Source organism: Balearica regulorum, chromosome Z (genome assembly GCF_011004875.1).
Source record: "Balearica regulorum gibbericeps isolate bBalReg1 chromosome Z, bBalReg1.pri, whole genome shotgun sequence".
In the NCBI taxonomy this organism is placed as follows: domain Eukaryota; kingdom Metazoa; phylum Chordata; class Aves; order Gruiformes; family Gruidae; genus Balearica; species Balearica regulorum.
In genome coordinates, this window is record NC_046220.1 from 73013653 (window position 1) to 73040395 (window position 26743).

The 26743-nt window shown below is 40.7% G+C and overlaps 2 protein-coding genes across 3 annotated transcripts in view; one reads left to right on the plus strand and one right to left on the minus strand.

Moving 5' to 3' along the window:
* WDR70 (WD repeat domain 70) overlaps window positions 1-9717 on the minus strand; it is a 150521-nt gene extending 140804 nt beyond the window's left edge. Inside the window, exons 1-4 of one of the 2 annotated variants that reach the window (XM_075740041.1) lie at window positions 9435-9717; window positions 7972-8034; window positions 7679-7762; window positions 4065-4179 (exon numbers count right to left, since the gene is read on the minus strand). In XM_075740041.1, the coding sequence (XP_075596156.1) occupies window positions 4065-4179; window positions 7679-7762; window positions 7972-8034; window positions 9435-9471 (299 nt within the window). In that variant the 5' untranslated portion in view covers window positions 9472-9717. Of the gene's footprint in view, window positions 1-4064; window positions 4180-7678; window positions 7763-7971; window positions 8035-8136; window positions 8174-9434 lie in introns of those variants that run through there. The other variant, XM_075740042.1, reaches the window with a different exon arrangement.
* A 232-nt stretch (window positions 9718-9949) lies between these two features.
* NUP155 (nucleoporin 155) overlaps window positions 9950-26743 on the plus strand; it is a 34865-nt gene continuing 18071 nt past the window's right edge. Inside the window, exons 1-16 of the mRNA XM_075740001.1 lie at window positions 9950-10182; window positions 10577-10714; window positions 11032-11128; window positions 12275-12345; window positions 12959-13051; window positions 13865-14031; window positions 14480-14585; window positions 17350-17423; window positions 17731-17822; window positions 17952-18049; window positions 18151-18303; window positions 19151-19251; window positions 20737-20907; window positions 21966-22076; window positions 23177-23271; window positions 24816-24904. Coding sequence (XP_075596116.1) covers window positions 10047-10182; window positions 10577-10714; window positions 11032-11128; window positions 12275-12345; window positions 12959-13051; window positions 13865-14031; window positions 14480-14585; window positions 17350-17423; window positions 17731-17822; window positions 17952-18049; window positions 18151-18303; window positions 19151-19251; window positions 20737-20907; window positions 21966-22076; window positions 23177-23271; window positions 24816-24904 — 1792 coding nt within the window. The 5' untranslated portion in view covers window positions 9950-10046. The remainder of the gene's footprint in view (window positions 10183-10576; window positions 10715-11031; window positions 11129-12274; window positions 12346-12958; window positions 13052-13864; window positions 14032-14479; window positions 14586-17349; window positions 17424-17730; window positions 17823-17951; window positions 18050-18150; window positions 18304-19150; window positions 19252-20736; window positions 20908-21965; window positions 22077-23176; window positions 23272-24815; window positions 24905-26743) is intronic.

A 26743-nucleotide genomic window follows, 5' to 3' on the forward strand; every position in this document is an offset into this window, starting at 1 on the left:
GTGTAAGAGTTTTTAGGTGACCAGACTGCAAAAGATAGTTTAACGAAGAAAATTAAAAAAGACGACTACAGAGATATTGGATGGGTTTTAAAGTTTAGGTTATAACTTAAAAAATATAATAAAAACACACACATTTAAGAACATTATAAAGGATTAAGATAATATGTTCTAAACTATAGTATGTTCTAAACTATGTAATTGTGACAGAGAATGCAGCCCCACTCCACTCCCCAAACCAGCAAGGTAGTACACCAAGCAGGTAGTAGGTTACACAGCATATATTTATGTTGGATAAGCAATTGAAATTCTATTTTAAGAAATCAAAACCAAACTAAAATCAAGACAAATTAGGTCCCCAGATGTTACAGTGATGAGAAGGGTTTGCATGTCTCAAAGCTTGTCTAATTTTTCCAACTGTATTTACTAGCCTAATAAAAGATACTACCTCTACATACAAATTTTGTTTTGCATAGTGATGAGAGACATTTAAAGATCTAGATCAGGATTATGATTATCTAATAAATCTAACTCAAATAAAAAGAGCTTCTTGTACTCTACAACAATGAGGCAATCGATATCCTTTTACCAAAAGGAAGCTTTTCTAGCATGAGAGGAATGGGTTGGGACCTTCAAAGTTCTTCAAGTTAGGTATCCCCAAAACTAACAACTTTACAATACTATATGCAAGAGTTGCGTTTTAAGAGTCGATATGCGTTCCCAGACTAGCAAACCACATAGCTTTTCCCCAAAAGTCAGACTATTTAATTAGTTTTGGAATGGAACCAAATATACACTGTAGCTCACAGTGAGAAGAACGTACGCAACATAATGATTCAAGGAGGCCTTTCCAACCCTGGAGTCCAGATTTTCAGATCTTTCTACAGACACCCAAGAACAATACCCAGCTTCCTTCCTAATTACCTATCCTCACTGGCTAGGAAGGATAAATCGATCAAATCAAACATTTCAGTATTTTGAGGGGCAGTGTAATCACTCTGCATGTGAAATGGCCAGAATGGCAGTGCTATTTTGCACCACATTCCAGGCTTGGCACGGACAGCCAAGTAGTCCAGCCTCAGCTACTGGCATCCTCTGTCCTGACTAGAAGAAAGTTAAACACAAGAACATCCCAATGCAATCTACCCTTCTAACAGCAACCGGGAGTGGTGCTGACAGTAAAGACAAAATAAGTGGCATTTCCTTCAACTCTCAGCCTTATAGCCTTAGTCCACCAGAGGCTGTAAAGAACGAACCACCAATCCCTTTCCTGGGATTCAGAGAAGTGGAAGAAATTGTTTTTTGCTTTCCCTTATTACCTCCTCAGCAAGTGAAACAAGCTGTAACATGAAAAAACAGAAAGCTGCATTATAGGATGGATGTCACACAGACAGGGGAAATGACAGAAAACATTCTGAGAGTTGTGCAAGTATATGGGCATATCCCCCTCATGTGTTCACTCTCCTCACATCACCCACTCTATTTTCTCAGGTTGTTTTTCTTTTATATACTAGTAGATCCTCTCATTTCACAAAGCATAATTATTATTATTATGCATAAATATGTAAGTAGTGTAACTACTGTAAACATTTCTCCACAGCAAAGTAAGTCAAAAGCAAAAAGAATCACTAGCTGTTCTTCACATGTTTTTGGAGTGACCAACTCCTTTTCAACAATTAAAAAATTAGTATGAGAGCTACTATTATAACTGAAAGTACTTGGAATTTTAAAAAAAGTAATATTCAGAAAGAGCTGTCATTTTCAGAGACTAGAACAAGCTATATATATTAGATCAGTTTATAGTAACTAAAATTAAATTATAAAAAGAACTGCTGAGAGTCCTGTATTTCAGACTTAAACTGTTAGTTGTAGGACTGTTCCTCTGAGTCAAGGCAAAGTCACAATGCCACGTCTCCTTCACTAGCTTCCTGGTTTTAGCATTAAATTACTGTCCTGGTTTTGGCAAGGATAGAGTTAATTTTCTTTCTGACAGCTGGTTAGTGCTGTGTTTTGGATTTAGGATGAGAATAATGTTGATAACATACTGATGTTTTTAGTTGTTGCCAAGCAGTCAAAGACTTTTCAGCTTCTCATACTGCCCTGCTAATGAGAAGGCAGGGAGTGCCCAAGAAGCTGGGAGGGGACACAGCCAGGACAGCTGACCCAAACTGGCCAAAGAGATATTCCATACCATAAAACATCATGTCCCATTTATAACTGGGGAGTGGGCTGAGAGGCATGTTAACTGGGGGCCTGGCACAGCAGCTGGGGGCCTGGCACAGCATTGACTTCGGAGTGATGGCCTTTATCTTCCCAAGTCACCATTATGCATGATGAAGCCCTGCTTTCCTGGAGATGGCTGAACACCTGCCTGCCCACGAGAAGTGGGGAATGAATTTCTTGTCTTGTTTTGCTTGTGCCTGTGGGCTGGCAGGCTGGGCAGCTGGGGGTCGTGCAAGCATTGACTTCGGTTTCTAAGAAACTGTGCTGTTCATGACTTGTTTTGTATATATTATTAGTAGTATTATTTATTATTTTCCTTTTTTTGTGTGTCCTATTAAACCATTTTTATCTCAACCCACAAGTGCTCTCACTTTTCCTCTTCCGATTCTCTCCCCTATTGCATTGCGGGGAGGGGAATGAGTGAGCAGCTGTGTGGGGCTTAGTTGCCAGCCAAGGCTAAACCATGACAGCTACATATCATATTTTACAAGGAAATATAAAACTTCCAGGAGAGCTTTTCATGTCATGCTCTCCTTTTTCAATGCTTGGTAAAAACAAAAAAAAAAACAAAACAAAAAAAAAAATCAAAGAAAATTTAATATCAGCAGAACTCTGGTGAGTTACGAGAGCCTGCCTAATAACTCAGAATACAGAAAATTATCTTCCTTTGCATACAAAGTCCCTGGAGTTCTCTTCTGTCAAGCCCATTAGTGAAATGAGATGATAGGGGAAAGACTCTGTCACATGACTGCCTTTCACCTTACCATTTGTTTTAACTGATTCTTTATATTGAAGTCATCCATATACAGTATACAATCACGTCACCTATCTGGGGAAATAATGAAGGATCACAAGAATTGAAATGTATCTAATAACATTAAAAGCAAATGGGAGCACAGAATATTTTCCCTTCATGCACAAGATGTAATACAGGATCTATTGGGTAGTATATTGTGCAACCAGTTATTTCAGTGAAAGTGCATGGCTCATTTGAGTTTTCCATAGACCAACAGGCAAAAAGTAAATTTTGTAACAGAAATTTGTTCATACTCTGAAACACTAAAAGCTTGTCTATAATAACCTACCGCACATAGAATCTATCAGCTCATAAGATAGATATAGGTCCGCTATAGTCTTGTATGGGTTATTAGACTTCCATAGATATAGAAACTTAAAACTTTCTAGTGCATTGATCTCCACAACCCCTGCCATGCAATGGAGTTGTGTGGCCCCCGTTACCCTCAGCTAGTGTGACTTCCCAGCATTTCAGAATTCAAACTGTCAATGCAGTAGCATTTTTTATTGCTTGTCAATAACAAATGTTAACAAGTTTAAGAGTAAATTTCAGACTGAAGGCAAAATCAAATACTTTCTCAGTCCCACCACTACTCTATACACTGTATATACAGAGGCTCTCCACCTACTTTGCTTTCTTTTTCAGCAGGCATAAACAACTATATTCTATCAACAGGTGGGAACAATAGCAGCTCATTAAGTCAGCACATGTAGTCATTATATATGCCCTAATATTTTCAAAAAATCCACAGCTAACAACTTTTTTGTTATTTTTTAAAAAAGTATAACAAACAGGATTAGGGATGAGATTGCAAAATAAACTATTAAATATACATACTGTCGATATTTACAAGTATTGACACATCTTTTAAAAAGCATAGATTAAAAAAAAAAATTAAAAATCAGTATTTCCACTGAAATACTTCAGATAACACAGGCATGTTCACACCAGTTAAATGACACTCATGCTCTGCAAAAAAAAAAGCCAAACGCAAACACTCTTCAGATAAGAAAGTTGTTACATGGAATCTCCCACCCTATCTAAGTACCTTTGGGTTAATGTGGACCCAGCTCTTGTTGCACTGGATGCTGAAGCTGGTGAATCAGTGAATGGACTTCCAAACTCTTTCTCAGCCTGGACTTCCTTTTCTTTTTCACGAGCCTCTGAATATGGAGAGCACATAAATGACAAATAATCAAGACTTTTAGAAAATAATAAAATTAGAGGCTTGCTGAGGACAGTAAAACAATTTTCTCCATTTTCAGACCTATATGGAATATTTGAAAAAGTAACAGCAAATAAAGAATTTCACCTGAAATCCACACTATTCCACATAAATTAAATTTCCATTGCTACCACAATGATCACTCAGAAAAACAAAATTTTCCAAGGAAAATGCGAATACCTTCCAGTTGTTAGTTTGTACACACTATCAAACATAAGTTAATCATATAAGGATGCTGATATTTCGATATTTTCAACACTATACTAAAATAGTATAACTACGTCAGAGAGTTCCTGAAGTTTTCATAGCACACGGAACTAAATTAGTACACAAGGATACACAAGTGTAAATAAGTGAACTCTAAATATGATTTATGGAAAATAAATACAACAAAGTGTTTGCATTAAGAGTTTATTCCCACTTCAGTTACTGAAAAAGAATCTCTGTGGAATAGTGCAACAATTTCAAAGTAAACAGAACCTGCCATTTCAACCTATCAGAATGGTGAGATTATGACAGAGTAACAGATACAGCTACTGTATTTCTAAAAGTGATGGGTAATTTCAATTAAGCACAGAAAAGTTACTTTGTCTCTATACAAGAAACACCACTTCTTTTTTGCTCATTATTTGTTAACTAAACTGAAAAGAAAAACAGGTTTTGCAGTAAAGCTAGGAAACATTTTCCTCTGAAGAGAAACACAAACACCTACAAGACACAGAACCAGGAAACATATATTTTGATCTCAGTTCTTTTTATCCACGGTTCAGGTAGCAGAGGAGACATTTCCAAAAGTTATCACAGTATTGCAAAAAGCTAAGTCAACAGCATATCTTAAGCAATCTGAAAATGAAATGCTCATATTAACCCATCCCCACAAAAATTGTAGAACCTTTTGGATTACGATATTCTGAACACCAAAATTTGTTTCTAAGTTAAACAGCTGAATTATATACAAAGCTTTGTCATTTTTGGTAAAATGATCAACCTTACAAACAAAAAAATGCATTGTGCTTCCTTTATGGGTAAGAGCCTAGAAACTTTGGAGAGACACATTCAAGATGCAGTTCAAGATGTCTTGACTTAAAAACATCATGTTTTTATAACCACTTACTGGATTTCCCTCCTAAACTAAAACATGGTATAAGCAAATGACCTCTCATAGTGAATGATACCTCAACCTGAACCAGTATCAAACATGAAAAGGAGTTCAACATGGAAACACATTATTGTGTTTAGATTCACCCAACACAAAAAAAATGGTCCAAATCAAGTTTTGGAATCCCTTGTATATTTGAATTTCGCAGCGTCTTAAAGCCCACAAAGTCAATGAGCCTCCACAGAGGTCTGATCTGGTTCTGTATAGACTTAAAATATAAAAAACAGCTAACATTGTAGTTATCTCATTCTTTTATACAGAATTGCTTTCTTCATGGTAAGATGCTTCAAATTTACAAACTTCATAAACGGCAACACTTTAGAGAGAAGATTAAGTGTAATCTAGTAGGATAGAAGCTGCTCAACCATGACGGCATCACATTGAGAAACCAAAACAAAACCCACACAAACTGTCCAAGCAGAGGGAGAAAGCACAGACATTTGGGTTGGCAAAGGGATTTCTACAGCATATATCAGTATCTCCCAAAGACCTTCTTCCCAAGCCAACTGTACCCTGAGCTGCATCAAAAGAGGCATGACCAGCAGGTCGAGGGAGGTGATTCTGCCCCTCTACTCTGCTCTCGTGACACCCCACCTGGAGTACCGCATCCAGCTCTGGGGGCCCCTGTACAAGAAGGACATGGACCTGTTGGAGCAGGCATGAAGCTGATCAGAGGGCTGGAGCACCTCTCTTGTGAAGACAGGCTGAGAGAGTTGGGGTTGTTCAGCCTGGAGAAAAGGCGGCTTGGGGAGACCTTAGAGCAGCCTTTCCGTACCTAAAGGGACCTACAAGAAATCTGGAGAGGGACTGTTTACAAGGGCATGTAGTGATAGGACAAGGGGTAAAGGCCTTAAGCTGAAGGAGGGTAAATCTAGATTAGATAAAAGAAGAAATTCTTTACTACTAGAGTGGCGAGGCACTGGCACAGGTTGCCCAGAGAAGCTGTGGGTGCCCCATCCCTGGAAGTGTTCAAGGCCAGGCTGGATGGGGCTTTGGGCAACGTGGTCTAGTGGAGGGTGTCCCTGCCCATGGTAGGGGGTTGGAACTACTTGATCTTTAAGGTCCTTTCCATTCTGAGTCTATGATTCTTTGGATTGGTGTTTGCTTGGATATGGGAAGCAAAAGATACAATCTTCTCCATTTCCCACTCTCAAACTACCACCTTGAAAACCTACTGTCATGATTTAACCCCAGCCAGTAACTAAGCACCACACAGCCGCTCACTCACTCCCTCCCCCCATAAAGGGATGGGAAGGAGAATTGAAAAAAAAAGTCATGGGGTGAGATAAAGACAGTTTAGTAAGATAACAATGGAAGATAGATGATAGATAGATAGATAAAATAATAATAATGATAATGATAAAGGTAGGGACATTCAGAGCCATGGCACTTGTCTTCCCAAGTAACAGTTATGCATGATGGAGCCCTGCTTTCCTGGAGGTGGCTGAACATCTGCCTGCTGATGCAAAGTGGGGAATGAAGTACTCAACTCTCCACCCAAATGATGTTAAACATCACCCCAGGGAGGGGACAGTTAGGGTTGGGGTATAAAGGATATTGAGGAAAGTATCCCCGGGGAGAGAAGGGACCGAAGACCCTGAAGAGGCGGTCAATGGGCTGTGCTCCTACTCCTTCAACCAAGATAGGGATGCCTTCTTGGTAAGCACTGCAACTTCATCTTTTTGGTGCAGAATACGCAGGACAGTATTTTGCTAGCATTATAATTACAGTCATATATTAGCACTGTTGCTGTAAGTATCAACAGCAATTCTGAACTCTTTTTATCTGTCGCTTTAAGAAACTTTCTTTCTCTTTCAACTTTGTGAAACTGTCTCAGTGAAAGTTCTTTAGGGGGCTCTGACAGGCAAATGTTCACTCAGATGGGTGGCTATATATAATCTTTTAGACATAAACTGTTGACCAAGTCCAGAACTAAGACTGGACCTACCACACCTAGGCTCCTCTCTGAGGAGGAGTTCAGAAAGCAAGGGGGTCCTTTCTGAACCTCGTGACTCAATGAGAGAGCCTGCCTCACCCACACGTCACACTGACACTCTTTACATGACAACACTGCTGTTACAGAGTCAGATAACATACATAAATTAATAACTTTACTATTGACCAAGTCCTGAGCAGTTTTGGACTATTCTCCTTGAACAAAACTGCGTTTGTTTTTGTTATCTAGACAGCCAGTCTGAGACACTTTCAACATCACCACAAGACAGAAAAACAAAACAAGTTTTAAAACGCATCAGCTGACTACACTCGCATTTTTTACCTAAGACCTTCCTGCTCCTCTCCACTGCAGTTCTTCTCGTCTGCTCAAACATAGCTTCGAGGTCGAAAGTACGAGCCTTCTTCCCTGGAAACGAAGAAAAAGGAGACTGGAACAACAGACTCACCCTGGCCGCATGCTCTCCGGCAGCTCCAGGCCAGGGGAGGCGACCGGCACGACCGCTTCGTTTCCACCTCCAACGGCCGGCCTCCCCGGGGCTCCCCACCAAGGAAGCAACCGCCTCCCACCCCTCTCAGCCGGGCGCCCGGCGCCCCCCGGCCCGCATCGCAACGCACCGAAGCCGGAGAAGCCCATGGTAGCCGCCAGCTCCGAGTCAGGTGCCCCCAGCATCTCAGCGTCTGCAAGGACAGGGGAAAGAAAACCACGGCGGTCAGCTAGGAGCGCCGGGTGAAGTAGGGTGTGCTCGGCCAGGCCCTCCCGCTCACCGCCCTCCCGCTCACCGCCCTCCGCCGCCGACTCCATGCGGTGCCTGCTCCGGAACCACAACAGGCGCCGGCAGGAAGCGGCCGGGCGGGGCCAGAGGGGCCTGGGGACGGTCGTTCCGCCAGCGCCGCCCCCCGGCCGGGCCCAGGCCCTGCGCCGTGTTTCATATCCCGGGTTGGGGCTCGGGCAGCCGGCCCTGTGCCGCTTTCTGGCTGCTTGGAAGGCCTCGACTAAATCTTCACGGAATCACAGAGTATCTCGGGTTGCAAAGGACTCATAAGGATCATCGAGTCCCACTCCCTGCTCCTCACAGGACCACCTGAAACTAAACCATAGGACTAACAGCGTCATCCAAACACTCCGTGAACTGTGACAGGTGTGGTGCCATGAGCACTTCCCTGGGAGCCTGTTCCAGGGACCGGCCACTGAGGTTCTCAGTGAAGAACCTTTCCCTAATGTCCAACCTGAACTTGCCCTGGCACAGCTTCATCCCATTTCCTGGTGTCCTCTCCACCAGAGAGGAGATCAGCACCCCCTGTGCCGTGCACCGTGAGGAAGGTGCAGGCTGCCTGAGGCCCCCTCAGCCTTCTCCAAGCTGAACAAGCCAAGTGGCCTCAGCCGCTCTCCCAAAGTCCTGCCCTCGAGGCCTTTCACCGCCTTGGTCTCCCTCCTCCGGACACACTGGAATAGTTTGATGTCCTTCGTACAGCAAGGTGCCCAAACCTGCACCCAGCACTCAAGGTGGGGCCGCACCAGTGCAGTGTAGAGTTGGAAAGTCAGCTCCCTTGCCCGGCTCGCTGTGCTGAGCTCGAGGCACCCCAGGGCACGGTCGGTGACTTGTATTCAACTTGCCACCAGCCCAAACCCCCACATCTCTTTCCATGGGGCTGCTCTCCAGCCTCTTGTCCCCCAATTTGTACGTATAACCAGGATTTCCCTGTCCCTGGTGGAGAATCCAGCACTTGCTCTTGTTAAATTTCATACCGCTGGTAAAGGCCCAGCTCTCCAATCCATTCAGATCTCTCTGTAAGGTGTCTCTGCCCTCTGGTGACTGGCCACCAGCTTCTCAATCTTGAGAAGATACAGGGAGCTTTCCAGAATGGGTGCTGGACCGATCCAGATGCAGAGAGTCAATGCAGCATGATTTACAAACCAGACACATTCTCTGAAAGTCCAAGATTCATCGAGCCCCAAGACTTCCTATGACAGCTTGGGAATGTCTACACTTCCCAGAGCAGACACATCATTAACAGAGGCCCAAGCTTGGTAAGTTATCAATCTGCTACAGTCACATTGATGTATCATCCCAGCTTACTCTGCTTCCACACCTTCACTCCAGAGGTGCTCTGCATGCCTTTGAAGGGAAGTCCCCTCACTGTTTTTTGGTTTACATCACTACAGCAAAACCTGTGAATGTCTGAATAACTCTGATGTACGCAGTCTTGCCACAATATCACATCAGGCTCACAGTATAAAGTATCTTTGAGTGGGCTGTCACTGGGGCCTCCGAAGAGATACAGTGACCACCAAGCAGACAGGAAACAACGCAGGGCCACACGCCACTGACAGGAACCCCTTCCCTCTGCTCTCCTCTGGGCAGTCCTGTGCCTTTGACGGCCCACAGGGACGGCGCGAACGCAGCCCTGACGCGGCCGTCACAACCTCACAGGCTTCGGCAACTCCCCTTCAGCAACGCTCGACCCCCAGCCCCCCCCCCCCCCGGAACCCCCCTTTCAGGCCCCACCCGCCCCGCCGCTCTGCCTCTTCCCTTTCTTCCTGCCGCCGGAAGCGGCGATTGTCGCGCGGCGGAATTGCGTCACACGCGCAGGGCCTGCCGGGATTTGGCGGGTGGCGGAGCGGCGGTTGGAGAGCTCGCGCCTCCTGGCCGCGCGCGGAGCCGTTCAGCGGCCTGGTCCCCGGCCCCGCCATGCCCGCCGCCATGAGCCCCGCCGCGCCCTCCGCGCAGGAGGTGCTGGAGAACGCGGGCCGCATCATCGACCGGCAGATCCAGGATGATCGCTGCTACCCGGACCTCTCCGAGCTGCTGGCGGTGCCGGCGCCTGGTGAGGAGCACTTGGTGGCCCTCTGCCTCCGGCCCTCGTCGCCTCAGCTGCGCCGGTGCCCCCGCAGTACCGCGACCCCCTGCAGGGCGGCCTTGGCCGGCACTGGCTGGCCGCGTGTGGGGGGCCCTCAGCGGGTGGGCAGCCAGTCGGGCACGACCCCCTTCTCTTGGCGGGTGCCGCCTTGGCGAAGCCCCGGGGACAGCGGCTGCTGCCCTGCCTTCTCAGAGACAGCGACAGGGCTGAGTCTGGCGGCTTCTCAGGGTTGGAGAGGCGGGGGCTCGGTAGTGGGTGCTCTGGTGTGTAGGTGAAAGCTGTGGATGTGGGATCTCTCCATAACGGGGGAGCGCTGTAGGAGTCTAATTCTTTTTTTTTTCTTTTTTGTTCTTAATTGCAGGTAGCCCTACTGTTTCTGGTATGTCAGATATGGATTATCCTTTGCAAGGACCGGGTTTGCTGTCAATACCTAATCTTCCAGAGATCAGCTCAGTCCGCAGAGTCCCACTCCCCCCAGAGCTAGTGGAGCAGTTTGGACGTATCCTTGTGAAAAATAATGTTAGGTTGTGTAAGTCATAATATTAGAAACAAATTTTTTTCTTCCATAATCTTGTTCCCTGATATTTCTGTCAGGCTCCCAGAAATGAACTGTGGTGGTGTTCACGTTCCTTCCAGGTCCATTTGTGTAGAGTTGCTGGTGGAATTAGTTTCTGTATGAATAATGCATGAATGTTTATGGTACATAGTTGTGTACCTACTATATGTAATGTAATACTATTTTTTTTAAATGCTCCAAAGGAAATTTTGCTTTTGCTAGCCAAAATGCATTTAGTCCTTACATCAGCAGTGCTTCAGATATGCAGTGCAATTGTATGATGGGAGTATTTCCAGAAATCAGCAGAGCTTGGCTGACCATCGACAGTGACATTTTTATGTGGAACTACGAAGATGGGTATGTAGAGAACACATTCCTAATGATATTTTGTTGGTATTATACTGGAATTAAGTGATTGCAGTACTGGGAGATTGGTACCACAGAGGTGTGCTATTCAGTTGAACATCTTGATTCCTTTTAGGGTTTACTAAAACCTTTGAATAATAAGTGTTTAAGGCTTTTTATGAGTTAGTAATATTGCTGCCAAATCATCTAGAGATGAAAGAAAGGAAAATGCATTTGCTGAGGGTTAGACATAGCTAATGTGCTAAAGCTATTGCTGTATTTTTGCTAGGGCTTTGCCTGTGCCAAAGAAGTAGAAAAAATTATACTAGTTGCCTAACTTTTCTAAGTAGATTTAGTAAGTACTCTGATGCATGTACAGTGGCAAATCATTCCCACAATAGTAAGTAATACAGCATTAGTACTTCAAAGTATTGTGATTGAAGCTGTCTTGCCTAGCTTATTTTAAGGATGTATAAAACTGAAAATAATTTCATTGTATATTCAAATAGCACTGATCTGTTTATAATTTGCAGGTTTGCTTTTTTATTTGCCTATATAGTAAGAATTCTTTCCATAAGAAGTGCTTTCTATATATTGTTGCAGTTCCTAAAAAGATTAAAGTTCAGATTGTGGCTCACATAACTCTTGTCCATACATTTACATTATGTAACAGTGTATTAAATACATTCCCCAAATAAAACACCACCACACAGCGGTAATCCTAATGTGGTGGAGAGGAGGTTGGGAATTCTTGCTTTAGATAATTTTCATGGCGGGGGGCGGAATCATATAAATTCTTCCCTCTTGGTGTTCATCAGCATTGCAGATGCTGCATTGTGTAGTTCAGAGTAGACTGTATGAAGTGACAAAATACGAAAATATAAAATACTGCAGTATCAGGTTTGAAACTCAGCTATAGGGGCTCCAAGCAGCTCACATGATTGCCTATATAGTTCTTCTGTGAAACTTCTCTGTAATTCCATTCTGCTGGACCTGCTTTCAGCCAAGGGGAAAAGATGTAGATGGCTTTAGAGTAAATAATACTTACTTACATTAAGGATTAATTTTTAAATATACAGAATCTTATTTTATTTACTTTGTTATTATGTGATACTGTGTCACAAGTTTTATGCATTGTTTTTTCTTGTTTGTTGACAGGGGAGATTTGGCTTATTTTGATGGCCTTAGTGAAACTATTCTTGCAGTTGGTCTTGTAAAGCCAAAGGGAGGTAAGGAATATATGACAGTGACTACAATTAGGCAGTTACTGAACCTTTTATATATTTTTTTTGGTATATGCATATGTGAAAATCTGTGTTTTGTGTGTGCATGTATGTATATACAAGATACATGGGTTTGTTTCATTTTTAGAAACATTATGAAGTTAATTACAAGCAAAAAATAACGTATAGTTTAACAATCACTCACACTGATAAGCTTGCAGGTTTTTGCCACGTTGTACTCTAACGTTTGTGCTGCTTATAAATTTACACATTCAAGTGATAACTTCCATGAGATCATGGTTTCTAGCCCTCTTAGTTCTTTTGGTAGCTACTGCTTACGTTACATTGAAGTCAAAGTTAAATTGATAATAGGATTGAATTTAAAAGAAGCAAGTTTATAAGAAAAATGTAATTTTAAAGATTCTGTATTTCATGAACTGGAAGCTGAGCTGCTGATTGATACTCCTTTCTAATTCTAGAGTTTCAGAGATCATTAGGTTTTAAATAGGACTATTGCCTCTAATCTGTCAATGTGTCTTTCCACTGGATACATTGGATATATCATTGTGATCTGAGAGGTTGGCTGCAAACTAAAAATTTATTTTATCCCTTTCTGTAGGTATCTTCCAGCCGCATGTACGACACTTACTTGTTCTGGCCACCCCTGTGGATATTGTGATTTTAGGGCTCAGTTGTGCTAATATACAAGCAGGTAATTCTCTCTTCTCCCGTCATTCTCAGTTGTGCAGTAGTAAGTGTATATGGCTGTTCTATTAGTAGTCATTCAAACAATTTAAAAAAAAAAAGCAAAATAAGACCATGTGTTAAGCACCTTGACAATTTTAAAATCATGTTACAGACAGGGGACAATAATTTCTATGGGATGTGCACTTGCTGGGTCCTGGACTCCCAAAGGAGCATTGAATTGTTTCATCCACCTCTTTAACGTAAAAAGGGCTTTTGAAACAGTTAATCCTGTTAATTAAACAGCATGTTGGGAGAGAAGAAATGGCACAAATCTTGGAACTGGTGAATACAGTTCATTAACCTGGCTGGTATTTGTATTGCAACTGCAGAAATTGAGAAGCTGTTTCCATTTTTTTTATGCCATATATATTAATAGAGAAAACACAGAATTGTTCAGAGAAAATGAGAGGATTACAATGATTTGCTCTCTTTGTATACTATCTTGATGTCAAAGGGGAAAAAAAAAAGTAGAAATCTGTGGTTTAGACTTGTTGTGATTGAGAGATGACAATGTCTAGAAATGAAAAACATTGCATTTCCTTGGAAATTTAGAGAATTTGCTTTAATTAAAAAAAAAATAAAAATCCACAAACCAGAAGATTTATTACTCTGCAGCTCACTTAGGAGAATAGCTATTCCAGAATGTGATTAGTAATTATGAAATTTGCTGTAATTTTTCCTGTTTTCTGAAATGCTTCTTATCACTGGCCTGTAATATTTATTAGAACGACTTCAAAACTAAAGAGGTTTTATTAATTCATTTATTTACATATTTAAGGTACTGGATCGCTCAATGACAGTATGTCTGGCGGAATGCAGCTGCTACCAGACCCTCTCTATTCACTCCCTACTGACAATACTTACATTCTGGCAATAACTTCCACTGATAACGGGCGTATTTTTTTGGCTGGAAAAGATGGCTGCTTATATGAAGTAGCATACCAGGTAACTATAGATTTTACACACAGGCACTTTTCATTGTTTCATGGTTGTGGGACCTAGGCACTAAGAGTTCTAAAACATGTCAGGTTTGCCATCTTTTTTTCTTCTATAATTGTGTTGCATGGCTTGGTTGCACAGCAGCTCTGACGTCTTAGTGTAGATTCATTGTCTTTGAAGTAGTAACTATATGAGGAATAGCAATGCAGCTGTGGTCAACTTGAAGAAAAAAATTAAAATTGTGACATCCTGCACCCTTTTTTAGTAAAATTTTCCTTTTAATGGTGATCTATTTCAATACTATTTCTATACCTTTTGATTAAATCAATGGTGTGTACTTACATTTTTACTTGTTTTCATACTTGTCCTGTTAACAACATTTTTAATATAACTACTAGTTTGGAGTTTGTTTTGATTTTTCTTTCAATAAATTTCTATTTTTTTTAAATTGCAGGCTGAAGCAGGCTGGTTTAGCCAGCGCTGTAGAAAAATTAATCATTCAAAGAGCACGCTGTCTTTCCTTATTCCTTCATTGCTACAGTTTACATTCTCAGAGGATGGTAAGTACTAATGTTAAAGACTTGCCCAATAGTTTAATATAACCTTTTAAATAATAATTATCATAGAATAGAATCATAGAATGGTTTGGGTTGGAAGGGACCTCAAAGATCGTCTAGTTCATACCCCACTGCCATGGGCAGGGACACCCTCCACTAGACCACGTTGCCCAAAGCCCCATCCAACCTGGCCTTGAACATTTGCAGGGATCCAGGGGCATCCACAGCTTCTCTGGGCAACCTGTTCCAGTGCCTCACCACTCCAACAGTAAAGAATTTCTTTCTAACATCTAATCTAAACCGACCCTCCTTCAGCTTAAACCCATTACCCCTTGTCCTGTCACTACACTGCCTGATAAACAGTCCCTCACCAGCTTTCCTGTAGGCCCACTTTAGGTACTGGAAGGCTGCAATTAGGTCTCCCCAGAACCTTCTCTTCTCCACGCTGAACAATCCCAACTCTCTCAGCCTGTCCTCACAGGAGAGGTGCTCCAGCCCTCTGATCAATTTTGTGGCCCTCCTCTGGACTCTCTCCAACAGCTCCATGTCTCTCCTGTACAGGGGCCCCCAGAGCTGGATGCAGTACTCCAGGTGGGGTCTCACCAGAGCAGAGTAGAGGGGCAGGATCACCTCCCTCGACCTGCTGGTCACGCTGCTTTTGATGCAGCCCAGGACACAGTTGGCTTTCTGGGCTGCAAGTGCACACTGCTGGCTCATGTTGAGCTTCTCATCAATCAACACCCCCAAGTCCTTTTCCTCGGGGCTGCTTTCAATCCATTCCTCGCCCAGCCTGTAGTTGTGCTTGGGATTGCCCCAACCCACGTGCAGGACCTTGCACTTGGCCTTGTTGAACTTCATGCAGTTCGCACGGGCCCACCTCTCCAGCGTGTCAAGGTCCCTCAGGATGGCATCCATCCCCTCCAGCGTGTCAACCCCACCACACAGCTTGGTGTCATTGGCAAACTTGCAGAGGGTGCGCTCGATCCCACTGTCCATGTCGCTGACAAAGATGTTAAACAGTGCTGGTCCCAGTACCGACCCCTGACGAACTCCACTTGGACACTGAGCCATTGACCACAACTCTGTGACCATCCAGCCAATTCCTTATCCACTGAGTGGTCCATCCATTGAATCCATGTCTCTCCAATTCAGAGACTAGGATGTCAAGCAGGACATTGTCAGATGCCTTGCACAAGTCCGGGTAGATGACGTCAGTTCCCCTTCCCTTGTCCACCAACACTGTAACCCCATCATAGAAGGCCACCAAGTTTGTCAGGCACGATTTGCCCTTAGTGAAGCCGTGTTGGCTGTCACCAGTCACCTCTGTGTGTTCCATGTGCCTGAGCATAGTCTCCAGGAGGGTTGCTCCATAATTTTGCCAGGCACAGAGGTGAGACTGACTGGCCTGTAGTTCCCTGGGTCTTCCTTTTTACCCTTCTTAGAAATGGGGGTTATGTTCCCCCTTTTCCAGTCGGCGGGAACTTCGCCAGACTGCCAGGACTTCTCAAATATGATGGAGAGTGGCCTGGCCACTTCATCTGCCAGTTCCCTCAAGACCAGCGCATGCAACTCATCAGGTCTCACGGACTTGTGCACCTTCAGGTTCCTTAGATATTCTTGAACCTGATCTTCTCCTACAGTGGGTGCTTCTGCATTGTCCCAGTCCCTGCCTTTGCCTTCCGCAACTTGGGCAGCGTGGCTCAAGGACTTGCCAGTGAAGACTGAGGCAAAGAAGTCATTGAGTACCTCAGCCTTCTCCATATCCTGGGTGAACAGGTTGCCCGTTTCATTCCAGAGGGGACGCATATTTTCCCTCATCCTCCTTTTATACTAACATACCTATAGAAGCTTTTCTTGTTGTCCTTAACATCCCTGGCCAGATTTATTTCTGTCAGGGCTTTGGCTTTCCTAACCTGCTCCCTGGCTCCTCAGACAGTTTCTCTGTATTCTTCCCAGGCTACCTGCCCTTGCTTCTACCTTCTGTAGGCTTCCTTTTTTTGTTTGACTTTGCCCAGGAGCTCCTTGTTCATTCATGGGGGCCTCTTGGTGGTTTTGCTTGACTTCCTCTTTGTTGGGATGCATCGCTCCTGAGCTTGGAGGAGGTGACCCTGGAATTGTAGAATACCAGCTTGGAAGGATCCACAAGGATCGTTGGTCCAACCTTTCTTGGCAAAAACTTCATCTAGACAAAAGCACCGTCTAGACAAGATGGCCCAGCACACTGTCCAGCCGAATCTTAAAAGTGTTCAATGTTGAAGAGCCCCCTGGGAAATAGTTTCCTCATTTAGAGCATCTAGTTATTGTCAGTGAAACTTGCAGTGGTTGATGATTATAAATGTCAGGTCACTTGTTTGTGTGTCTAGTTCAGGATATAGATGCCAAAGCCTGGGAAGTTTGACGTTTATGACTGAAGTTAGCGTTCAGTAGTACAAAATTAATATGTACTTAGTGGGATCGCTGCAAACAGTAGAATGTTTAAGTAAATAATTTTACTCTGTTTCACTGTTTAGTGAAAAATTAATTTGAAATTATTATACAATTTTTTTTCTCTGAAATTATTATAACTTTTTTTGCTCTTTTTTAGTTTAACAATAATTGTGTGAAATGAATTGCTGTTTTAAATAACTTCTGGTAGGAGTTCTGTGTGGGACTCATGCAAGTTTTGTTAATTTACAATTAATTATGTTATAGATATTCTGTCTTAAACTTGTTTTTAACAAATCTAGTATTGATTGCTGGTTCTCCTGCTTTTCCTCCCGCTCCCCAGATCCTGTAGTTCAAATTGCCATTGACAACTCTCGAAACATCTTACACACCCGCTCAGAAAAAGGAATGCTGCAAGTAGGTGACTTCTTCTAATATCTGTTGGCTATGTTACTAATGTATATAACTTTTTAAGTTTTCCTCAGTACCTGGGAATTCTCTGTAGGTATGTCAGGATATTATTCTAATTTATCTTTTTGTAACAAAGTGTGCGCTAAAGACTTAAAATACTTTCTTCTGAGGAAAGAGTAGCCTTTTGATCTTCCCCTCAATTATATGGAAACGTGAGGATGAAATAAAAATGGAGTTTGAGTTGCTGCTTGATAGGTGAGGCTATATTAATTAATTCAACTGTAAATCACTAAGCTGTATTATTGAATTGCAGGTTTATGATTTGGGACAAGATGGTCAAGGAATGACCAGGGTTACTTCTCTTTCACAAAATGCTATAGTGTCTGCTGCTGGGAGCATTGCCAGGTATATTTATGACAATTATAACGTAAGAGGCTTTAAGGCTGATAGTTTCATGCTATATTTTTGAAGAATGTTGTTTGCTTAATTTTTGTGGCTTGGGAGTGTATAGGGTTTTTTTGTTTTGTTTTTTAGAACAATAGATCGTTCTGTATTTAAGCCTATTGTTCAAATAGCAGTGATTGAAAGTTCTGAATCCATAGACTGTCAACTACTAGCAATCACACATGCAGGTAAGAAAGCAATGCTAATTCCCCCCCGCCCCCTTTAAACTGAGAAATGGCATCTGTGCAGTTTAGCAAAGTTGTGGCCTTTTTTTGAATCTTTTGTTCAGGTGTCCGACTGTATTTTAGTACTTCACAATTTAAGCATCCAACAGCTCGTCCCTCCACCTTAACCTTGGTTCATGTTCGTTTGCCGCCTGGATTTTCAGCTTCTTCAAACGTGGAGAAGCCCGCAAAGGTTCACAGAGCTCTTTATAGTAAAGGTGAGCAGTGGAACATGGCTCAGGTGAAATTGTTGGTTTGGTTTTTTTGTGTGTATGTGACAGTCGCTGTCACACTGTTTGTACGTTGGGAGTTTGAAGGAGTGGAAATTAATGAGAACGAAGCATGCCTTCTGTGTGTTAATGGGAGAGTTTTTGGAAGTGGAAGGTTGTCATATTTTTCAGAATATAATTATTCTTCAAGGTGCAGTGTCTGAGCAGAGAACTCTGTGTGTTGATCAACCTTTATTTCTAATCTCACTATAAGATTTAATGTGTTCAAATTCGCCTACATGTCTCTAGCTATATATGATTAGTTCATGAAAGCAGGGGTAGAACAGGCTTCTTACCTATGTAGTGCCTCTCATGCTGAGTTTAGCGTTGGCTGACTTTATTTTTTAACTCATTTAGCTACTGATACCATATAAGGTAAACAGCTGTCAGATATTTCCAGCTTTATGTCACTTCTCATTGTAGGCTGAATTTCTGAAAGTGCTGCAGAAATGTGGGGGAGAAATGTCTCTGTGTTGCTGACCCCTTTAGTCATACCAATTTTTATCATTGAAGTAATTTCCAGATGGTTTTTCATCCATGATCTGCTTAAACATCTCATTTTTGAGGCATGTTCTACCTATTTTAGACTCATTTTTGTTTGTACCTTTTAAAGTAGATGACCTTCTGAAGTGACCTTCTGAAGAACCCTTTGACGTAGAAACTCAGGAGATACTATTTGCTGTTCAAATTGTATGATTATGACTTAAAGATTGTTTTTTACTAAATAAAGAATGAATTTGCATCTAATGCATGATTATTGCTTCTAATACAAACTTAATATCACTGTTCTTGCTAGGAGTCCTGCTGATGGCAGCTTCAGAAAATGAGGATAATGACATCCTGTGGTGTATCAATCATGACTCTTTTCCTTTTCAAAAGCCAATGATGGAAACACAGGTACTAAAGCAAACACTTGTACAATTTTGATGGAATCTAGATACTATTTTTCCCTTTCTGATCACAATTCTTGCAGGTATTATTATTCAAGTATCTATTTAGTTCACAGTACACTTCCATGAGGAGTTTGGAAATGCTTACAAAGCTACTAATCAACATGCTTCAAAGAAATTAGTAGACAATTTTGTCAGTGAATGGCAACTGATCTCTTTGCAGGAATTTCTAGTTCAGCCATGCTTTCTAGCCTGATGCAAGCTATGTATCAAAAGCAATTGCTTTGACTTCTAAGACTTGACTTAAGATTAACATATTTGAAAATATTGTTGTCTATAGCATGCTGCATATTGTACACAAGCATTGGAAGATGGTCCACAGGCCATAGTGGTGTTTGCCAAATTTTATTGTTATCAACAAAGATTGTTTAAAATGTAGGTACTAGAGACTTTGAGTTTCTTTTTTTAAACTGATATGCCACATCTTCATTAAATTTCAGACATGATTAATCTCTTCATCATTTCACTATTTTTTTCTGATTTTCTTTCTCCTAATTGTTTCATAAGTGGGTTAGTAGGAGGGGTTTGGAGGGGGTTAGTTGCCATATGTGTCAGTGCAAGGAGAACGTTTCATGTATTCCAGTTCTGAAGGAAGTCTGAAGTCTTTTGCTGAAGTAGAGGAGTGAAATGTCAAAAATAGTATTATTGGAGGAGCGCTGGTAGAATTGAAGTGAATGGAGACACTGTATAAGTTAAAAGTTTCAAAGTCAGGGTTTGATTTATCTGCTGGTTTAATAAATTACAAAGGAGCTTTATAATTACTCCAGATCCCTTTGCTGCAAAAACTTAAACATAAGTATCTGAAGCACTGACCTCTCACTTCTTTTTCCAAGGCATTTGACAGTAACAGGCAGCTAAGTTTCTCAAACAAAACTGCAGCCTGCTCTTGATCAGCACTTCTTCCTTGTTGGCATACATAGTTTTCTGGAATGTCTTCACTACCATATGTCTCTTTCTGAGTTATATTTGAAGTACTGCTGCCAACTGTGACAGTCTTGTAAACCTTCATGATTCAGTTGCAGCGTTTTTTGATTCTCTAAGAAATAATTAAAATTGATGATACCTTTTGTACTTGGTTCTGACATAGTTAGCAGATTGTTGCTGTTTATATTGTAGCAGCATTAAAGGATCCCACTTTGCAAGTTGTTTTACATTTAAATGCAAAACACTATCCCTGTCCCCCAAAAGAAGCAATATATTAGTCCCTGTCTCCCAAAAACAGCAGTGTGTGTGTGTGTGTATATATATATAGCTGCAAATTTGGTGGTAACCTTCTGTTAGACAATACAAGAACCTGCTTATTTACTTTATTTTCTTGTGTCAAAAGTAGATTATATTCTGTAATTTTAAATGGTAAGTAGTAAAATATCACCATGGATGTTCAAAATCATGTCTGTTACCAAACTTTGGATAATATCTATCTGTTGTTCAGATGACCACTCGTGTTGATGGACATTCCTGGGCTCTTTCTGCTATCGATGAATATAAAGTTCAGAAGATAGTAACACCACTAAATAAAGACATTATTCCAATAACTGATTCGCCTGTTGTTGTGCAGCAACACATGCTGCCACCTAAGAAGTTTGTTCTGCTTTCAGCCCAGGTGAGTATTACTTTTCTTAATATAGGAAATTAGAAGAGTAAGTATAAAGTAGGAAGACTGATCTGAACCTGTAAATGTTTATTCATTTTGGGTATGTTTTAAAGATTGTATTCTGAACATAAAAAGGAATAAGGAAGAAGCTTGCTGAATCCATCTATACCTATTTTAAATTTACCCAAAGCTATTGGGTCAGCTTCTCTTATACAGTGCATTAATAGTTTTTGTTGGTCTCCAGAGACCCTTGTAGATACAGATCATCTGAGAAGTTCTTTTAACCTTGGTTATACTCATGGTTATATGAAATTGAAACAGACACTGGCTGCCCAGAAAATAGAGTTTGACTAAATACTGTTAGCAATTGGAGTTTGAATAAATAATTTCTTCTTTGTCATAGAAGAAGTCCCAAAAGTGTTTTTGAAACGGTTTTAAAAAACAAAATCCACAAAAAAGAAAAAAATAACTTTTTTACTACTTTTTCTAATTACATTTAGCGATATTTTAGGGCACTTATTGTCTTAACCAATAGGCAATTAAAAAAAAAATTAATCAGTAATGTCTTGCAACTTGTAGATTCAACCTGCGTTTGTTTAATGGCAGCTGTTTTGCTAAAGGCACTCATCAGACCATCTCCAGTAGTTAGTACGGATACAGGCAAGATGATTGAGTGTAGTCTTACTATGCCCTTGATCCTGAATTCTTCAAGCATTTTTTTTCCCAGGCAGTTTTGAGGATTCACAAGATACATAATGCCTTTCTTTTCTGTATATACTTGGTATATGTTTGTTTTGTATGCTTCATGTTAGACTAAGAGCAAAACTGTCTCAGTTTATGGAGAGTTTGTAGCCATTGTAGTATTTTTCGTGCCTTTCATAGACTTGCTAGAGAATTTTTTGCATGTGAATGGGAACTGGGCTTTAGGCACCATTCATGTTATACTTTGAATCAGTTGTGCAACGAAGGAAAATTCAGAATGCTAAAGATAAGCATTGTGTGGAGGGGATGTTGGGATGGCCAGAATAAAGACAACTTTATTCTAACTTACTTTGGGTTACTTTTAGGGGAGCTTTATGTTTCATAAACTCAGACCTGTCGATCAGCTGCGGCATCTGCTTGTTAGCAATATAGGTGGAGATGGAGAAGAGATTGAAAGATTTTTCAAGTTGCATCAGGTAAGAACTTTTGACCTCTTATGAAAAATTGAAGTTGTATAATATTTATGTAAATCTAATCACTTTCTTTAGCATCTTTTTATTGTGCTATAAACTTCTAATTAACATTTCATTTATCAATTAAAGTATTAGCTTTTCCTCTTGTATCGCCCACATAAAGCAAGACTGTATAATGACAAAAAACTTCTCGTGTTATGGTCTCTAAAAATGGAAGTGTAATTTGCTTTCCCTGAAATTCTTAAATATCTTCTATAATACAGTTCTTGGTTCTCTTAGCTCTCATCTAAGAGCAAGGGAGGAAGAGTTTCTGAAACAGTTAAATTCCTACCACTATAAGAGGTTTTTACATTTTGAAGGCTAGTAGAAATGTGTATAATTGGTCTATTTTTTTGTTTAATGTAAGTAACAAAAAAGCAGGAAGGAAGATAGTGGATTACAATTTTAATTTGACTAGTACTGATTAGTGTCTGTAGTAAATGTTCACTGTAGTCTATTTTCTTGGGCTTTGATAGGACATTGTCATAGTTTAACCCCACCCGGTAAGTAAGCACCACTGAAAAGTCATTGACTTTGAGTAGACATTACAACTACCCAGCAACGACTAAAAACATCAGTGTGTTATCAACAGTATTGTCATACTAAATCGAAAACACAGCAATATACCTGCTACTAGAAAGAAAATTAACTCTATCCCAACTGAAACCAGGACAGACATAGTAAGTGATATTTTAACATGCCATTAGAATATGCAAACCGTTATCTGTATAGATTTTTTTTTCTTCAAACACAATCTTAATTTATGTTTCTGTAGAAATTGTATGAGTCTTTTAGTCATAATTAGGTGACAGACATGGAGATTGATTGTTTCTTACCAGTAATCATACTGAGTTTGCAAAAACTGTGTATAATAAAAACTTAGCTGCTACAGTGGGATGCCTCACTATGATTCACTTCTTGTCTATAATTGGGAAGGGCTGATATCCTTGCCTTCTAAATAAAATGATGCTGTATTTACTGTTTAGTTATTGAGCAATATAACTTCTCTATGTTTCTAATCAACTTGATAGAAACTGCCATGCTAATAGTATGATATGCTCTAGGAGGATCAGGCCTGTGCCACTTGCCTTATCTTGGCCTGTTCTAATGCTGCATGTGATCGAGAAGTATCTGCCTGGGCTACTCGAGCGTTCTTCAGGTAAGTTTCAGTACTGTAGGTTCTTCTGAATATTATGCTCAGGATCACTACAGCAACTAAATAATTCTTCGGGCTCTTTAACCTGCTGCCTGTGCGAGCATTCTGTTAAAATGAGCATAGACTTAGACTTGGTGGAATATGCTTTTGCCCTAATTTAGGGCTCATCAACAAAGAAAGCTTCCTGTAATGGTGATTTCTGGTTAATTCCCCTCTTAGATGCTTGTATTCCACATGAAGAGGAGGCTACAGAAAATGTAGTTTAATCTGCTTGAAATGCATTTATCTATACTTCACAGTATCCCAGTTCATTGAAGTGCAGTGTGTAGTAATGTGAGACCAACTGAAACAGCTGGAAAAAGAACAGATGCCGTTTTTAATTTTTGTGGGTTTTTTTTTTTTGTTTTGTGGTTGTTTGGTTGGGTTTTCTGGGGGGTTTTGTTTTGTGGGGGTTTTTTGTTTGGATTTTTGTACTTAATATAATTATTTATGCAGGTCACCATTGCACCAAGGAAATGTGTATTCGATGGACTTACGCTATTCGGCCCGATGGCTTTTGGTCATAGATGTTGATTTTTTTTTTTGATTTTTTTTTTTTTCTTCTTGGTTGGTTGGTTGGTTGTTTTTTTGCCACTACAAGTTGAGTGGGGAAGTATGGGCTTGCCCTCTGGAGGATTTGTCATATGTGTATCTTAAGTACTGCAGTATCCTGGTATGGTGCAGATACGTGTATTTTAAGTAATTGCCTTACACAAGTTGGCGTATTGTGATTCTCTTGGCTGTCCTCACAGGGCATGTAGGCTGGAGGGGAAAAAAGGGGTTTGGTAAGATACAGCTGTTGAGAGCAATGATAAAATGTGCAGCTTTGACTGTATGTTTGCACTAGAGTGCGAGTGTTATGTTCCTAAAAGCTTGCTTGTTATTTTCCAAAACTTGTGCAGGTGTTAGATCAAGTCAGCTATCCTCAGCAGGCTGTGAAGAGTTGCTCTTTGTTAAAATCAATTACATTACAAGATCTGAGAGAAAATGTGGATGATAACTCTGGAGAGATGGGTGTTAGCAAGGAAAGACGTAACAAAGTGCTTACGTAGCACTATAGGAAAGAGGTGGATAGAAATTACTTGTGGACAATAGAAGGATAAGCATGGGTCATCTCAACTATGTCCTTTCCACTCTCCTGTAGAGGCAAACCTTGAAAAGACACTAAAGCATAAGCCTGATTTTGAGAATTGGTAAATTTCTCCTTAAAGCCAGATCATATCAGATCACCACAGAACTTAAAACATCCACATCAAAAAAATACTTAATTGTTCATATAACTTACCTTTGCAATTGCATATGTTAATGCTTTTCATGTAACATGTACTCAGTTAGTTTTCTTCTGCCAAAAGTATCACACAGTTACAAATATTTCTGAAAAGTTACGCTGCTTTTTTTATTCCCCATTTTAAAAGAACCCCAAAATTCCTGTTAGTTCTCAGAAACACAAAATTAAATGGACTGGGTATGAAGTGTGAGGAATTTTCACCTTTGCATGTAAACTTCAGGTATGGCGGAGAAGCACAAATGAGATTTCCATCAGCTCTGCCTCCTCCAAGCAATGTTGGACCTATTCTGGGTTCTCCTGTTCCTTCAGGTAAGTAGGAAGCATTTCATGGCTTTGGACAGGTTTTTTTTTTCCTTAAATATGTTGTATTTTCTTTTCTCACGAGTACCTGTGTTCTTTTTTCTGAAATAGTCTTTGATTTACCCTTCATTTGTTAATTAATTACAGAGATTTTTCCATTTCTCTTGAGTGATTTTTTTGATATAGTGAGATGGTGAAGGAATCTCAAACTATGTCTGGATGTTGCATATAATCTGTTAAGATTATGTGAAGAATGTATACAGTTGCTGCTGCCAGAGGCACATGAGCAGCCAGAGAACAATTTATCAATACTATAGTTCAAACTTTAGAAAGCTTAGTTGGTTGTTGTGTGGCTAAAGCAGAGTACCTTCTTATAGTGTCATTGTCATACCACTGCAGGTATTGCTTATGAGAAGAAAACAAAAATTTTGATCAAGAAATGGGTTTGTCATTTGCAGTGATTTCTCACTGTAAAAGCTGTAGCTTCAACATTTGGTTTCTGCTTAGGTCATCAGTGCCACCTGCAGATGAGAACAGTGCCTATTCTTTCTCCTCAGAACTTTGACACTTATTGGAGTGGAGGCCTTTCTGTATTACTCAGATTCAATTAAATTTCTACAGTTTCTTCAGGAAGTTGTCCTTTAACATGTATTACTCAATTCCAGCTCTTAAGGGTTTTTTAAAAAGGAATTAATAGTGATGAATTTGGAACTCTGATTGAATTACTGAATTAAATTATTATTAGGGTTAGGGGTTTTTTTCTGTCAGGAACTCATTAATTTCCAAAGTCCTTTACCCTTATCTGAGATGTGGCATTCAATTTTACACACCAGACTTGGGAAAATAACTTGATTGCCTGGAATGGAAAGAAATTCTATTTCAGTACTATTTTTGACATATATTAAAATTCATAAGTATTGGAGAAAGGTATGCAGAACTGGGGTGAAGTTTTGGAAAAACAGTTTACCCTCTTTTTCAGAATTCTTAACTATTAATAAAACACTAAGAAGAGTGGCTATTTTTAATGCACCAATGACATCACTTTCCAAGCCTGATGGTGTGGAACAATAGCAATGTGGGCTGGAGCTGAGGCAAGGCATAAGAATGTAAAATTAAGTATGAGTTAGAAAGGACAGCAGCTGTGGGGACAACAGGTGTTAGGAGCAGACTGGGAATGAAAGTAAGGTGTGGGGGAAATGACAGGAAGTTCTGTAGTGAATAAGGTGACTCCTTTTAGAAGTAAATGTATTTTTTCCAAGTCTAAATGTTTGGTTATTTTTATCATTTGCTGTCAGATATATGCCTCTTTGAAATCTAGTATGAAAGCACATGTTTCCATTTTGCTTCAGTAACAGGTCCAGGTGGAAGATGGCACCATTCTTCTGCTACTACTTACTCAGTTTGCTCAAAGGGTAGAGAACTGTCATATGAATTTAATATTATGATATTGTGGATGTCCCATGTGGTGGGTTAGACAGTGCTGACAGAAATTGATTAAAACACCTTGAAATTTTGCCTGTGAAACTATATTACAGTAATGTTAGCATTAAAAGACCAGGCACCTTTGACTTAGTTCCCTCTTTTTCTCACTGTTGAAAGTCTAGTCATGCGCTCACATGCTGCTTTTCTGCAAGTTTGTGCTTTGCTTGGCACACAGGAGAATGTGCTCTGAGAATGCATTGGCACTATTTAGTGAAGGACTTTGTTATCCTTTGTGCTGCTGTGTGTTGCCAACTTGAGAGAACTGTAGTGAATAAGGCAAGAAGGCCTGATTCTTTGATAAAAGCCAAATGTTCAGACTTCCAGTTTTCTTGTCCTTTCTGTGATTATATCATCCTACGTGCTGAT